This window comes from Choloepus didactylus, chromosome 6, assembly GCF_015220235.1.
Source record: "Choloepus didactylus isolate mChoDid1 chromosome 6, mChoDid1.pri, whole genome shotgun sequence".
Lineage (NCBI taxonomy): Eukaryota > Metazoa > Chordata > Mammalia > Pilosa > Megalonychidae > Choloepus > Choloepus didactylus.
In genome coordinates this window covers 35,787,055-35,804,342 of record NC_051312.1, presented here as the reverse complement: position 1 = coordinate 35,804,342, position 17,288 = coordinate 35,787,055, and the positions used below count along the sequence as shown (strand labels likewise).

The window sequence follows — 17,288 nt, the reverse complement described above, 5'->3', positions numbered from 1 at the left end:
GTGCATCCACAAGCAGCGGTACCTGTTATACCTCTGGTGGTCACTGGAGGGCGGATGTGCTTCGGCAGATAATTTCCTCTCTGCCACCATGAGTGAGTTTACATTTTCTGTAAAGAAAGAGGCATAGCAAGCACCATCTTCATTTTTGTGACTCAGACATCAGAATAGGGGTCAGCTTTTTCAGGGCTATGTTTTCCCAACTCCTAGCAGTTTCAATAGCAGAGCTTTTGGTGACAGATTTGGCTTTGATTGTTGGCTCTGTCATTCAAAATAATTGTTAATTTTAAGCAAATTACAGTTAAGTAACTCTCTGATCCTTGGTTTTCTTTTCTGTAAAATAAAGCTAATAATGATACCTACCTTATAAGGTTATTGTGATAATTGAAGGAAATAATGCATGATAAGTGCTTCATGGAATGCCTGGTACATAGTAAGCCTTCATTGAATGTTAGCTGCTTTTATTGTTATTGGTGTTGTTTTGGTTGATCTCAGTTGTGGAAAAAATAGTAGATCTGTGGATAACTCCCTCTCTAAATAAATTTGGACATCAAAAACTTCTGACTCAAATTAGCTACATGCTATGGTTGGTCAGAGTACTTTTTTCTTCATTTGAAATCAAAAGGTTTACAATGTTGGACACATGGGTGAACAATTTGCCTTATTTCTAGATATGGACTCTAGTGCCACAAATTCCCACCTACAAGGGTTCAGAGTCCATATCTTGCTTTTTGAAACCTTCGAAAGTCTTCCCAGTGTGACTTCTTCACTCTTGTGTTTGTCAACACTAATGTAAACAAGTCATACATATTCATACATATTCTATTCTCAGAGTTTCTGTCATAGTACGTTCTTTTGTTTTTTCTTCCTTTTAGCTCTTACCCATTCTAATCAAATCCCATGTCCTCTATGAAAGTGGAACCTTGGGTCAGACCCCATCCTTATTCTTCCTTTTTATTTCTCATAGCTTCTTGCACATTGCAAAGCACAGAGTTGGCACTCAGTAGGTACACCTTAAGTAGCACTAAACCATTTCAAAGGCCCTTTATTTTCTTTCTTAGATATAACTTATCAGCAACCAAGACTCACAGCATGGTATGGAGAACTTCCTTACACTTATTCAAGAATCACTATGGAACCAAATCCTCACGTATGTTGGAATATTGTCGTTGGTATGGTTTTATAGACTATATACTATAAACATAGAGTTCTGTAAAAATAACAGTAAATTACCTTGCAGAGATGCTTGATGGCTCCTAGTTCAACAAATACTCTGGGTTCAAATATGAGTCTTTGTGCCTGTTACCCTTTATATGCTTCTGATCCATAGATGAATTCAGAGGATGAGAAAAAAACTGGTACTAGAATAAATTGGAACCAGAATCCAGGATTTCAAGAAAGTGGACCATTTTTTCTCCTACTCTCCTCATTTCCCAAGCTTTTCTGGCTGTAGCCCTTCTGTGTACAGCCTGGTATACATTTGCTGTGGGGCCAAGTCCCTGTGACTGACCCGTGGTGTTAGAATGTCTTTCCATTTCTCAGACTCTCTTGCCATTTGCGGAAAAATCTGGTGTTTTTCTTGTTGGCTTTGTATTCATTCTCTGGCTGCTGCTCTCAGACTTCCAACTTATCATGCTTTGGCTTGTTTCTACTGCTGCTTTTGTTTTTAAAAATTTCCGTAACAGTAGACAAAGATATTCTAGTCTATAAATTAAGCTTGTCCAGAGGATGGAGTTAAGGTCCAAGAAATAGCTCCCTGTTTAGTCCCTGGAACCTTGCCTTTGGCAAAGAATGTTGTGCTTTATTGAAAGAAAGTTTGAAGAAAATGGAGTTTTGCTTATGGTATTCAGATAAACAGAAGTGGTGACACATGTTAGAGCTCCCAGTACTTGTAGTCACAAACTACCTCTTTACTAAAATGTCCAGGGATAAAATATTGAGTGGGCGTACATGGCTGATACATAGAAGAATATCTGCTTGCTTTGGTTTCTAGGGGCTGCATTTAGAGTGTGACCCAGGGAAGTGTTGGGGCCCTTTATATCTGAGGTTGATTTGGAAACATGGAGAGAATTTAATTAGGCCAATCCCATATAGACTGCTCTTCATGTTTCTGTCAGAATTAATTTACCTCCTTGCCACTATTCAGAGCAGAGAAATTGAGGAATAAACAGGCTCTGGAGAAGAAGTTCTTTTTTATTCAGTCTAGTTAAAGTTCTCAACCTCCGTGCTATTGATGATAATTCTTTGTTGTGGGGCGCTGTCCTGAACTCTACCCACTAAATGCCAGTAGCATTCCCCACCCTGTCATAACAATCAAAAATGTTTCCAGACATTGCAAAATGTCTGCTGAGGGGAAAAATTGCCCCTGGGTTGATAATACTGTTTTAGAATAAGCGTAAGACACACAGGATCTGCTGCGTAAAGTAGCATTGTCTTCCACTTTGGGGACATTTTGACATTCCTTCAAAAGAATTATTTTAATGATAATTTTTAAAGTGATGTAAGAAATATGTTCTCATTATTAAAAATTTAGAAATTTTAGATAAGCACAAAGAATAATATTGAAATTCCTAATACTTACATCACCTGATGTTTTGGTTCCAATCTTCTCTTATTTTAGGCAAATATACGTAGAGAATTTTTTCTATAAGAATAAAATCAATTCTGTATATTGTGTTCCATTTAACTATAAATTGTGTTCTATCATTGTTCCTTCTACAATGTCATACTTAATGACTGCATAGTATTTCATGATGTGTGTATACCATAATTTATTCAAGCAAGCCCCTTTTGTTAGATGTTAAGGTTGTCAAATTAAAATTTTTTTATTTGGATTTTTCTGGCTCATTTCATATGTTTTGCTAATAGATTTAGTTTATTTATGTACAGTCTTGAAAAATTTTTTAAAATGCCTCTTTCTCAGATTTTTTTAAAGGAGATTCATTAATGTGTGTGTATACGGGTTCAAATACTTGTTTACCTTTAAAATTGAAGTGTTACCTTCAGCTTAATATCCCATAGAAAAGGAGTAGGTTCAATCATAGGTTTTTAAACTTCTTTTAGTCTTTGTTCAAATTAAATCTTATACGAATCCAATATAGAAAGCAGATAAAACTAGAATGCCTTGTCTGAAGCAGAGGTAGACTGCAAGTTCTGCCAATTTAACCTTCTTTTTCTCAGACTGTAGCTCCAGAAGCACCTCTGTGGTTCTCTAGGACTCTACAAAACAGAGTTTAGATCCACTGCATAGGTCCTTTTACTTCTGTGATTCATATATTCTCATCGTTTCTTCCTCAAATGTCTTTTAAGGATAGAATGTCTTCACTGAACAGTGAGATGACACTGAATTTTAATTTAAACTCTCAGTTCTGAGGAAACCGTATAGAATATTGGTTGGAGAGTCTAAATTTAGTCCTCTAGTTCTTTTTTCTCTTTTTTCTCCTTCTCTCTGTACTTCATCACCAAAAATAACCAAGAAAAAAATATACTCACTTAAAAGCATAATGCAAACTTGATGTTATCACAGTGCAGAACCTCAGCAAGTCAGGGATTTTGCTAATTAGTTTCTCAGTCACATTGCAGAAGAGCTCTCTCCTTTGCATTCTTGTTTTTCTTGTCTTTCTTGTCAAGTATATAAATCTAGTATCATTTTTATCTCCATATACAAAATTCAGCTTGCTAACATTATTATTGTAATTACTTTTTGGAATTTATTAACATTTCTGTTTTATTCAGCTAAGTTTTGTTTGTTGGTTTTACTGTTTACTTATTAAAATCCTCTGCTTAGAATATAAAGTTAATATTTACAAAGAATCCCATGGTTTGAACATCACAGCAAAGCTGAGTGATTCCCACATATGCTTCCCCAGCAGTTTTCCTTGATAGTAGCCATGGGATATGCTTAATAATAATATTATGCTTTTCTTTGCTGGAACATTCATTCCTTCACTACCAAACATATAACATGGACTTTTAAGGTGTTCTCTAAAGCAGTAGTTCTCAAAGTATAATCTGTGGGTTCCTGGAGAGGTGTCCTCAAAAGCCTTTGGGTGTCCACAAGGTCAAAACTATTTCCATAGTTGAATTTGCACTGGTGGACAAAATTAATGGTGGATAAAACTGCTAGTGCCTTAGCATGAATCAAGGCATTGTAACCAAACTGTACTAGAAGACATTGTATATTCGTCACACTGAGGTATTTCCAGTAAAAATCAAACAAAACAAAATGCTGATTTCACTTAAGAATGTCCCTTTATAAATAAGTAAAAATTACTAACTCCTAAAAATCTCAACCTTTAAATCTGTCTTTTTAATATTTTGTTTGATGAAATGGAAAGGACACATAAAGCACTTCTGCTGCAAACCAAAGGGTGATGACTATCTTGAGGAAAAACACTTGTGTGATTGTTTGAGTTATGAGCTGAACTAACTAACTTTTTTCATGGACCGTTTTTACTTAAAAGAACAACTGACAGACAAACTATTCTTGTTCAGACTTGAGAATTTGACAGACGTTTTCTCATAAAAGAATAAATTGAGTGTCACTTCAAGGAAAACAATGGACAGGATTAATGATAAAAGTTGAGTTTTCAAGCAAAATCAGAATTTTGGAAAACTGGTATTGGCCACTTTGAGCCTGACCACTTCCCCTTACTTAGACTTTTCTGATGAGATTGGTGGTGATATTAATGAATGTGATTTTTGCTGTTGTTGTTATTGTATAATGAAATGTGTCAGCATTTTAGAAGAGCTGCATAACTTAGTGAGCTGACATTTTCCAGATGACCAGTGCTTGATGTTATAAAATCATGTACGGTTAAAAGACCCATTCAGAGTGCAAGCTAGACCAGTGGTTTTAAATATAACATTTATATAGTTTTAGATTCCACATCACAGCTAACCTTTAAGAAATTAGCACTTGCTGAGTTTTGGTGTAATATCAAAGAAAAATATCTACAATTGTTTGATTATATATTTTTTACAAATATATTTACATGTTATTTGTAAAGGCTATGAATTACCTTTTCCAACTCTCTTTTCCAACTACGTATCTATGTATTTTCTTCATACACTTCAACCAAAACAATAAATTCTAACAGATTGAATGCAGAAGAGGTATGAGAAGCAACTGTCTTCTATTAAGCCAGACAACAAAGAGATTTGCAAAACAGTGCCACTCATCAATTTTTTTGTATTGGAAAATAGTTATTTTTCATAAAAGAATATTTATGTTAACATGTAATGCATTTATTATTGCTTTTTAAAATGAGTCAATAGTTAAATTTTGTTTTAATTTTTAATCTGGTAAATATTAGCTGTAACCTACATAAACAAAAGTTCTTTCAGGTCTTCAATACTTTTTTTTTTTTTTTTTTTTAAATCTTCATTTTATTGAGATATATTCACATACCACGCAGTCATACAAAACAAATCGTACTTTCGATTGTTTACACTACCATTACATAGTGGTACATTCATCACCCAAATCAATCCCTGACACCTTCATTAGCACAGAAACAAAAATAACAAGAATAATAATTAGACTGAAAAAGAGCAATTGAAGTAAAAAAGAACACTGGGTACCTTTGTCTGTTTGTTTCCTTCCCCTATTTTTCTACTCATCCATCCACAAACTAGACAAAGTGGAGTGTGGTCCTTATAGCTTTCCCAATCCATTGTCACCCCTCATAAGCTACATTTTTATACAACTGTCTTCAAGATTCATGGGTTCTGGGTTGTAGTTTGATAGTTTCAGGTATCCACCACCAGCTACCCCAATTCTTTGGAACCTAAAAAGGGTTGTCTAAAGTGTGCGTAAGAGTGCCCACCAGAGTGACCTCTCGGCTCCTTTTGGAATTTCTCTGCCACTGAAGCTTATTTCATTTCCTTTCACATCCCCCTTTTGGTCAAGAAGATGTTCTCCATCCCATGACGCCAGGTCTAGATTCATCCCCGGGAGTCATATTCCACGTTGCCAGGGAGATTCACTCCCCTGGGTGTCTGATCCCACGTAGGGGGGAGGGCAGTGATTTCACCTTTCAAGTTGGCTTAGCTAGAGAGACAGGGCCACATCTGAGCAACAAAGAGGCATTCGGGAGGAGGCTCTTAGGCACAACCATAGGGAGGCCTAGCCTCTCCTTTGCAGCAACCGTCTTCCCAAGGGTAAAACCTGTGGTAGAGGGCTCAACCCATCAAACCACCAGTCCCCTATGTCTGTGGTCATGTTAGCAACCATGGAGGTGGGTTAGGCGAATACCCCTGCATTCTCCACAGGCTCCTCAAGGGGGCACTACATCTTTTTTTTTCCTTGTTTTTCTTTTTTTTTTTTTTTTTTAACTATCCCTTCTTTTTTAAATCAACTGTATGAAAAAAAAGTTAAAAAGAAAACAAACATACAATAAAAGAACATTTCAAAGAGACCATAACAAGGGAGTAAGAAAAAGACAACTAACCTAAGATAACTGCTTTACTTCCAACATGTTCCTACTTTACCCCAAGAAAGTTACCTAATAGAGCAACATTTCTGTGAACTTGCTCCTACTATATCCATCAGAAATTAACAGACCATAGTCATTCCTGGGCATCCCCAGAACGTTAAATAGCTTATCTGTTCTTCTTGGATTATTGTTCCCCCTTCCTTAATTGCTCTCTATTGCTAGTTCCCCTACATTCTACATTATATGCCATTTGTTTTACATTTTTCAAAGTTCACATAAGTGGTAGCATATAATATTTCTCTTTTTGTGCCTGGCTTATTTCGCTCAGCATTATGTCTTCAAGGTTCATCCATGTTGTTATATGTTTCACGAGATCGTTCCTTCTTACTGCCGCGTAGTATTCCATCGTGTGTATATACCACATTTTATTTATCCACTCATCTGTTGAAGGACATTTGGGTTGTTTCCATCTCTTGGCAATTGTGAATAATGCTGCTATGAACATTGGCGTGCAGATATCTGTTCGTGTCACTGCTTTCCGATCTTCCGGGTATATACCGAGAAGTGCAATCGCTGGATCGAATGGTAGCTCTATATCTAGTTTTCTAAGGAACTGCCAGACTGACTTCCAGAGTGGCTGAACCATTATACAGTCCCACCAACAGTGAATAAGAGTTCCAATTTCTCCACATCCCCTCCAGCATTTGTAGTTTCCTGTTTGTTTAATGGCAGCCATTCTAACCGGTGTTAGATGGTATCTCATTGTGGTCTTAATTTGCATCTCTCTAATAGCTAGTGAAGCTGAACATTTTTTCATGTGTTTCTTGGCCATTTGTATTTCCTCTTCAGAGAACTGTCTTTTCATATCTTTTGCCCATTTTATAATTGGGCTGACTGTACTATTGTCATTGAGTTGTAGGATTTCTTTATATATGCAAGATATCAGTCTTTTGTCAGATACATGGTTTCCAAAAATTTTTTCCCATTGAGTTGGCTGCCTCTTTACCTTTTTGAGAAATTCTTTTGAGGTGCAGAAACTTCTAAGCTTGAGGAGTTCCCATTTATCTGTTTTCTCTTTTGTTGCTTGTGCTTTGGGTGTAAAGTCTAGGAAGTGGCCGCCTAATACAAGGTCTTGAAGATGTTTTTCTACATTATCTTCTAGGAGTTTTATGGTACTTTCTTCTATATTGAGATCTTTGGTCCATTTTGAGTTAATTTTTGTGTAGGGGGTGAGGTAGGGGTCCTCTTTCATTCTTTTGGATATGGATATCCAACTCTCCCAGCCCCATTTGTTGAAAAGACCATTATGACTCAGTTCATTGACTTTGGGGGCCTTATCAAAGATCAGTCGGCCATAGATCTGAGGGTCTATCTCCGAATTCTCAATTCGATTCCATTGATCTATATGTCTATCTTTGTGCCAGTACCATGCTGTTTTGGCAACTGTGGCTTTATAATAAGCTTCAGAGTCAGGGAGTGTAAGTCCTCCCACTTCGTTTTTCTTTTTAGAGTGTCTTAGCAATTCGAGGCATCTTCCCTTTCCAAATAAATTTGATAACTAGCTTTTCCAAGTCTGCAAAGTAGGTTGTTGGAATTTTGATTGGGATTGCATTGAATCTGTAGATGAGTTTGGGTAGAATTGACATCTTAATGACATTTAACCTTCCTATCCATGAACATGGAATATTTTTCCATCTTTTAAGGTCCCCTTCTATTTCTTTTAGTAGAGTTATGTAGTTTTCTTTGTATAGGTCTTTTACATCTTTGGTTAAGTTTATTCCTAGGTACTTGATTTTTTTAGTTGCTATTGAAAATGGTATCTTTTCTTGAGTGTCTCTTCAGTTTGTTCATTTCTAGCATATAGAAACATTACTGGCTTATGTGCATTAACCTTGTATCCTGCTACTTTGCTAAATTTGTTATTAGCTCTAGTAGCTGTATCGTCGATTTCTCAGGGTTTTCTAGATATAAGATCATATCATCTGCAAACAATGACAGTTTTACTTCTTCTTTTCCAATTTGGATGCCTTTTATTTCTTTGTCTTGCCATGATTGCCCTGGCTAGCACTTCCAGCACAATGTTGAATAACAGTGGTGACAGCGGGCATCCTTGTCTTGTTCCTGATCTTAGAGGGAAGGCTTTCAGTCTCTCACCATTTAGTACTATGCTGGCTGTGGGTTTTTCATATATGCTCTTTATCATGTTGAGGAAGTTTCCTTCAATTCCTACCTTTTGAAGTGTTTTTATCAAAAAGGGATGTTGGATTTTGTCAAATGCTTTTTCAGCATCTATTGAGATGATCAATTGATTTTTCCCTTTGACTTGTTAATGTGTTGTAATACGTTGATTGATTTTCTTATGTTGAACCATCCTTGCATGCCTGGAATGAACCCCACTTGGTCATGGTGTATGATTTTTTTAATGTGTCTTTGGATTCGATTTGCAAGTATTTTGTTGAGGATTTTTGCATCTATATTCATTAGGGAGATTGGCCGGTAGTTTTCCTTTTTGTAGCATCTTTGCCTGGTTTTGGTATTAGATTGATGTTAGCTTCATAAAATGAGTTAGGTAGTGTTCCATTTTCTTCAATGTTTTGAAAGAGTTTGAGTAAGATTGGTGTCAGTTCTTTCTGGAAAGTTTGGTAGAATTCCCCTGTGAAGCCATCTGGCCCTGGGCATTTATTTGTGGGAAGATTTTTGATGACTGATTGGATCTCTTTGCTTGTGATGGGTTGATTGAGGTCTTCTATTTCTTCTCTGGTCAGTCTAGGTTGTTCATATGTTTCCAGGAAATTGTCCATTTCCTCTACGTTATCCAGTTTGTTGCCATACAGTTGTTCATAGTATCCTCTTATAATTTTTTTAATTTCTTCAGGATCTGCAGTTATGTCACCTTTTTCATTCATTATTTTGTTTATATGGGTCTTCTCTCTTTTTGAGTTTGTCAGTCTAGCTAGGGGCTTGTCAATCTTGTTGATCTTCTCAAAGAACCAACTTTTGGTGATATTTATCCTCTCTATTGTTTTTTTGTTCTCTATGTCATTTATTTCTGCTTTAATCCTTGTTATTTCTTTTCTTGTACTTGGTTTAGGATTGGTTTGCTGTTCATTTTCTAGCTTCTTCAGTTGATCCATTAGTTCTTTGATTTTGGCTCTTTCTTCCTTTTTAATATATGCGTTTAGTGCTATAAATTTCCCCCTTAGCACTGCTTTTGCTGCATCCCATAGGTTTTGGTATGTTGTGTTCTCATTTTCATTCGTCTCTATATATTTAGCAATTTCTCTTGCTATTTCTTCTTTAACCCACTGATTGTTTAGGAGTGTGTTGTTTAACTTCCAGGTATTTGTGAATTTTCTAAGTCTCTGATGGTTATTGACTTCTAATTGTATTCCATTGTGGTCAGAGAATGTGCTTTGAATAATTTCAATCTTTTTAAATTTATTGAGGCTTTTTTTATGTCCCAGCATATGATCTATTCTGGAGAAAGTTCCGTGAGCACTAGAGAAGTATGTGTATCCTGGTGATTTGGGATGTAATGTCCTGTATATGTCTGTTAAATCTAATTCATTTATCAGATTGTTTAGGTTTTCAATTTCCTTATTGGTCTTCTGTCTGGTTGATCTATCTGTAGAAGAGAGTGATGTGTTGAAGTCTCCCACAATTATTGTGGAAACATCCATTGCTTCCTTTAGTTTTGCCAGTGTTTCTCTCATGTATTTTGTGGCACCTTGGTTGGGTGCATAGACATTTACGATTGTTATTTCTTCTTGCTGAATTGCCCCTTTTATTAGTACGTAGTGGCCTTCATTGTCTCTCAAAACATCCCTGCATTTGAAGTCTATTTTATCTGAGATTAATATTGCTACACCTGCTTTCTTTTGGCTGTAGCTTGCATGAAATATTTTTTTCCATCCTTTCACTTTCAGTTTCTTTGTGTCCCTGTGTCTAAGATGAGTCTCTTGTATGCAACATATTGATGGTTCATTTTTTTTGATCCATTCTGCGAATCTATATCTTTTAATTGGGGAGTTTAATCCATTTACATTCAACGTTATAACCGTGAAGGCATTTCTTGAATCAGCCATCTTATCCTTTGGTTTATGTTTGTCATATTTTTCCCCTCTGTCTATTAATATCCTTTATTGTACCCATACCGAATCTCTTTAGTATTGAACCTTTCTCCAAGTCTCTCTGTCCTTTCTTTGTTTCTCTGTCTGTAGGGCTCCCTTTAGTATCTCCAGTAGGGCAGGTCTCTTGTTAGCAAATTCTCTCAGCATTTGTTTGTCTGTGAAAAATTTAAGCTCTCCCTCAAATTTGAAGGAGAGCTTTGCTGGATAAAGTATTCTTGGCTGGAAATTTTTCTCACTCAGAATTTTAAATATATCGTGCCACTGCCTTCTCACCTCCATGGTGGCTGCTGAGTAGTCAGTACTTAGTCTTATGCTGTTTCCTTTGTATGTGGTGAATTGCTTTTCTCTTGCTGCTTTCAGAACTTGCTCCTTCTCTTCCGTGTTTGACAGTGTGATCAGTATATGTCTCGGAGTGGGTTTATTTGGATTTATTCTATTTGGGGTTCGCTGAGCATTTATGATTTGTGTATTTATGTTGTTTAGAAGATTTGGAAAGTTTTCCCCAACAATTTCTTTGAATACTCTTCCTAGACCTTTACCCTTTTCTTCCCCTTCTGGGACACCAATGAGTCTTATATTTGGACATTTCATATTATCTGTCATATCCCTGAGGTCCATTTCGATTTTTTCAATTTTTTTCCCCATTCTTTCTTTTATGCTTTCATTTTCCATTCTGTTATCTTCGAGGTCACTGATTCATTGTTCAACTTCCTCTAGTCTTGTACTATGAGTGTCCAGAATCTTTTTAATTTGGTCAACAGTTTCTTTAATTTCCATAAGATCATCCCTTTTTTTATTTAGTCTTGCAATGTCTTCTTTATGCTCTTCTAGGTCTTCTTGATTTCCTTTATATCCCGTACTATGGTCTCATTGTTCATCTTTAGTTCTTTGAGTAGCTGCTCTAGGTGCTGTGTCTCTTCTGATCTTTTGATTGGGTGCTTGGGCTTGGGTTATCCATATCGTCTGGTTTTTCATATGCTTTATAATTTTCTGTTGTTTTGGCCTCGTGGCATTTGCTGAACTTGATAGGGTTCTTTTAGGATGTGTAGACCAATTGAAGTCCTTATCTCTAATTTATCAGATCTACAGCTTCGTGGAGTACACTTTCTCTAACTAACCAGCAGGTGGTGTCCACGAGCCACCTGTTCTCCACAAGCCAGTTCTCCCCTGCTTAGCCTTTTGGTGAGTGGGGGAGTGAGTCTTGTGGGGTCCAATAGGTGTACCAAGCTTGCGTGTGTAGTTGGTGTTGCCTGCCCTGTATATGGGGCGTGTTTCTGGGCAGTCAGGGAGGGGGGGTGGCTCTAACAATCAAATCTCGCTGGTGATCCTAGAGTTTTAAAGCTGCTGCAATAGTCTAATCCTTCAGTTCAGTCCTGCCACAGTTTGTCTCTGCCACTGACCCACAAGTCCTTGGTATTGGCATATGGCTCCTGAGACTTGCAAGTGGGCCCCCTCTTCCAGGCCGTGCACCCCGGGTCCTCTGTTGAGGGATGACTGTGCTATGTCACAGGTGAGTGCCGTCCCCCCAGGGCAGTTTCTGGGCTGCTGGGCTGTGTAGGGAGGCTCCCAGTCCTGCTGAAATGATGGCTGAATGGGGCTTTGTTAAGTTCACACTGCTCTACACTTCCAACTCTGGGACAGTCAGCTGAGGTTGCCGGGAAGGCTAATGTCCACGCTCAGTTTTGTGGTGTGTGCCTGTTATTTGAAGCACTTCCGTCACACTGGGGTGTCTGGGGCAGTTCTGGGCTATGGGGCTGGCGATGGGCAGGAGTGTTTCCCTGTCCACCAGGATGATGGCTGTGAGCGGACACCCCCCTTTTCTTGGGAAATTGTGGTGTTTAGTGAATTTCCTCAGCCACTGGATTATTGCGTTTTGTCTCAGAGCTCTCCTAGTTCTGCTCTTGACTTGACCTGCCCAAATAGCAAGTCTTTGAAGTTTTCTGTATTGGGGCTTCTTAGAGTAATTGTTTTAGAAAAAGAAAAAAGGATTAAAAAAAACAAAAAAACAAAAAAAAAAAAACGGGCCCTCCCAGAGATCTAATGGGTTATTGAAATGCTAAGAGGCAAAGCAACGAGGGCCATTAAGGAAAGGTCCACAGGGCAGAGAGATCAAGCTTTTCTTCGGGATTTGCATATGCGCCTCAGGGCCCTTCCCCTTTCTATTTCACCAGAACTCCCAAAAATCCTCCGCTTTTATTTTGGAGTTTTTCGTGTTGTTTTTTTCCTATGCCTGTCTCCTCTCTGCTGGGCTGGCTGCTCTCAGATTCTCTGGTGTCTGGTCTCAGTCTATCTATGGTTGGAGTTTGGATCAGTAGAATGAGTTTCCGATAAGGGTCTGCCACTGCAGTTCTCCCCTTCTCCTTCCCGGGAGCTGACAGCCCCTCCTCCCCCGGGACTGAGCCTGGCAGGGAGAGGCGCGGGTCCCCTGCCGCAAAAACTTACAGATTTCGCTGATCTCAGCAGTTCCACCACGTTTTCATGAGTGTTGTATGAAGTATGCCCAAAGTCAGATTGCTCTGTGGTGTCCAGTCCACGCAGTTCCTGGCTTTCTACCTACTTTCCTGGAGGAGTAACTAAAACATACAGCTCACCAGTTTGCCATCTTGCCCCGCCCCTCTCCATACCTTTTAAGCATTAACTCCTAACTCCCGTTCCCCACCCTGCCTATTTCCTAGTAACCTGTATTCTAGTTTCTGACTATGAATTTGCATATTCTAATTATTTCATATAAGTGAGATCATACAATATTTGTCCTTTGTGTCTGGCTTATTTCACTCAACAAAATGTCTTCAAAGTTCATTCGTTTTGTAGCATGTATCAGAACTTTATTCCTTTCTATGGTAGAATTATCTTCCATTGTATGGATATACCACATTTTATTTATCCATTCATCTGTTGATGGACACTTGGGTTGCTTCTGCCCTTTGGCAATTGTGAGTAATGCTGCTGTGAACATTGGCCTGCAAATACCTGTTTGAGTCCCTGCTTTCAGTTCTTTTGGGTATATATCTAGAAGTAGGATTCCAGGTCATTGGGTAACTCTATATTAACTTTCTGAGGAACAGTCAAACTGTTTTCCACAGTGGCTACACCATGTTATCTTCCCACCAACAATGTATGAGGGTTTTTACCAACACTTGTAGTGTTCTGTTTTTTTTAATAGTAGCCATTCTAGTGGTCATGAAATGGTATCTCATTGTAGCTTTGATTTGCGTTTCCCTAATGGCTAATGATGTTGAGCATCTTTTCATGTGCTTATTGGCCATTTGGATATCTTCTTTGGAGAAATTTCTATTCAAATCTTTTGCCCATTTTTAAATAGGGATGTTTGTCTTTTTGTTGCAAGTTGTAGGAGTTCTTTATAAATTCTGGATATTAAACCCTTATAAAATATTTGATTTCCAAATATTTTCTTCCACTTTGTAGTTTGTATGGTTACGTTCTTTTTTTTCCTTTTTTTTTAAATTCAGTTTTATTGAAATACATTCACACACCATACAATCATCCATGATATACAATCCACTGTCCACAGTATGATAACATAGTTATGCGTTCATCACCACAATCTATCTCTGAACATTTTCCTTACATCAGAAAGAACCAGAACAAGAATAAAAAATAAAAGTGAAAAAAGAACACCCAAATCATCCCCCCATCCCACCCCATTTGTCCTTTAGTTTTTATCCCCATTCCTCCACTCATCCATACACTAGTTAAAGGGGGTGTGATCCACAAGGTCTTCACAATCCCACTGTCACCCCTTGTAATCTACATTATTATATAATTGTCTTCAGGAGTCCAGACTGCTGGGTTGGAGTTTGGTAGTTTCAGGTATTTACTTCTAGCTATATTCCAATACATTAAAGCCTAAGAGGTGTTATCTATATAGTGCATAAGAATGTCCACCAGAGTGACCTCTCGACTCCATTTGGAATCTCTCAGCCACTGAAACTATTTCATCTCATTTTGCATCCCCCTTTTGGTCAAGAAGATACTCTCAGTCCCACGATGCCGGGTCCACATTCATCCCCGGGAGTCATACTCTGCGTTGCCAGGGAGATTTACACCCCTGGGAGTCGAGTCCCACGTAGCGGGGAGGGCAGCGAGTTCACCTGTCGAGATGGCTCAGTTAGAGAGAGAGAGGGCCACATCTGAGCAACAAAGAGGTACTCAGGGGGAGACTCTTAGGCACCATTACATACAAGTTTAGACTCTCCTTTGTGGTAATGAGCTTCATAAGGGCAAGTCCCATGCTCGAGGGCTCAGCACATCAAACCGCCAGTCCCAGTGTTTGTGACAACATCAACACCAGGCCAGGTGAGGATGTCCAAGACATCTGCACCTTTCCCCAGATCCTCGGGGCTGGGGAGGGGGAGGCTGTAAATATATTTTTTATCTGCCCTATGATTACTTTCTTAATAAAGTCCTTTGATGTTCAAAGTTTTTTATTTTGGTGAATTCCCATTTATCTATTTTTTCTTTTGTTGTGCCTAAATAAGGTCCTAAAGATGTTTCCCTGTGTGTCCTTCTAGGAGTTTTATAGTTTTGGTTCTTATAATCACATCTTTGATCCATTTGAATTAATTTTTGTATATAGTGTGAGGTAGGGGTCCACCTTCATTCTTTTGCATATGGTCATCTAGTTTTCCCAGCACCAGTTGTTGAAGGGACTGTTTTTTCCCTGCTGAGTAGACTTGGCCCCCTTGTCAAAATCAATTGGCTGTAGATGTGAAAGTTTATTTCTGAACTCTCAATTCTGTTCCATTGGTCTATATGTCTGTGCCAGTACCACACTGTTTTGATTACTGTAGCTTTGTAATAAGTTTTTAAAATCGGAAGTGTGAGTCCTTCAACCTTGTTCTTCTCAAGATGTTTTTGGCTATTCGGGGCCCCTTACCCTTCCATATGAATTTGATGATGACTTTTCCATTTCTGCAAAGAAAGCTGTTAGAATTTTTTGGGATTTCATTGAATCTGTAACTTACTATGGGTAGAATTGGCATCTTAACAATATTTAGTCTCCCAGTCTGTGAACACAGAATGTCTTTCCATTTATTTAGGTCTCCTTTAATTTCTTTCAGCGGTGTTTTGTGGTTTTCCATGTACAAGTCATCTACACCCTTGGTTAAATTTATTCCTAGATATTTGATTCTTTTAGTTGCTATTGTAAATTGAATTGTTTTCTTAATTTCCTCTTTAGATTATTCATTGCTAGTGTATAGAAGCACCACTGATTTTTGCATGTTGATCTTGTACCCTGCCACTTTGCTAAATTTGTTAGCTCTAGTAGCTTTGTTGTGGACTTCTCAGAATTTCCTATATATAGGAGCATGTCATTTGCAAATAGGGAAAGTTTTACTTCTTCCTTTCTAATTTGGATGCCTTTTATTTCTTTTTCTTACCTAACTGTTCTGGGCTGAATCTTCCAGCACAGTGTTGAATAAGAGTAGTGATAGTGGGCATCCTTGTCTTGTTCCAGATCTTAGAGGGAAAGCTTTCAGTCTTTCACCATTAAATATGATGTTAGCTGTGGGTTTTTCATAAATGCCCTTTATCATGTTAAGGTTGTTTCCTTCTATTCCTAGTTTTTTGAACATTTTTATCTAGAAGGGTGCTATATTTTTTCAGGTGGCTTTTCTGCATTAATTGAGATGCTCATGTGGTTTTTTCCTTTGTTCCATTAATGTGGTATATTGCATTGATTGATTTTCTTAAGCTGAACCACCCTTGAATACCTGGGATAAATTCCACTTGATTCTGGTGTATAATTCTTTTAATATGCTGTTGGATCCAGTTTACAAGTATTTTGCTGAGTATTTTTGCATTCATCATAAGGGGTGTTACTCTCTAATTTTCTTTTCTTGTGCTCTTTATTTGGCTTTGGTATTCAGGTGATGCTGACCTCATAGAATGAGTTAGGTAGTGTTCTCGCCTCTTCAATTTTTTGTAAGAGTTTGAGCAGGCTTTTTGTTACTTCTTTGAATATTTGGTAAAATTCACCAATTAAGCCATCCTGTCCTAGGTTTTGTGTGTCAAGAAGTGTTTGACTACTAATTCAATCTCATTATTTGTTATTGTTCTGTTGAGATCTTCTATTCATTCTTGAGTCAGTGTGGGTAGTTTGTGTATTTCTAGGAATTTGCCCATTTCATCTAGGTTATCTAATTTGTTGGCATAAAGTTGTTCATAGTATCCTCTTATAATCCTTTTTATTTCTGTGGGTTTGGTAATTCTTCCCTCCTTATTTTATAGTGCTGCTGCCGCTGCTTCTGCTGCTGCTTCTGCTTTTTTCTTCTTCTCAAAAAATTTCTGTAAAGAAGGTTTTTCTGGAGCTCTGTCTACTAGGAATATTGCTTAATTCTAATTTATCTTCTTTCACTGCCCCTAACAAATGTGTAGTCCCCACTTGTGATTAGTTAAAAGAGGAGTAGAAACAAGGGTCTCTGAAGGAGTAGTAAAAGCTTGATAAAAGGAGATAGTTTTAAACCTGATTTATTTTGACCAAAAATGGGAGAATACAGTAATCCTATGCTGCAAGTCTCCCTGGGGATTAGGTATCATTCAGAAATAAGATCTGCTTGTTCCTTGCAGGTAACACGCAGAGCCCCAGAGCCACGAGTGATCGAGTAAGTAATCTGCTGTTTTCCCCTAACAGTTGTCCATAGTGAAATGGAGAGCCCGGGATCTTTCCCTGACCCTGATTTTTCCATCTGGAAGAGATATG

At 37.9% G+C, this 17,288-nt stretch overlaps 1 protein-coding gene across 4 annotated transcripts in view; it reads left to right on the top strand.

Moving 5' to 3' along the window:
- The window catches only part of ALKBH3 (alkB homolog 3, alpha-ketoglutarate dependent dioxygenase), a 101,459-nt gene that overhangs the window by 20,685 nt on the left and 63,486 nt on the right, over positions 1-17,288 (top strand). For all 4 annotated transcript variants that reach the window (XM_037839451.1, XM_037839454.1, XM_037839453.1 and 1 more), the window contains exons 7-8: positions 1,059-1,147; positions 17,156-17,190. In XM_037839451.1, the coding sequence (XP_037695379.1) occupies positions 1,059-1,147; positions 17,156-17,190 (124 nt within the window). The remainder of the gene's footprint in view (positions 1-1,058; positions 1,148-17,155; positions 17,191-17,288) is intronic.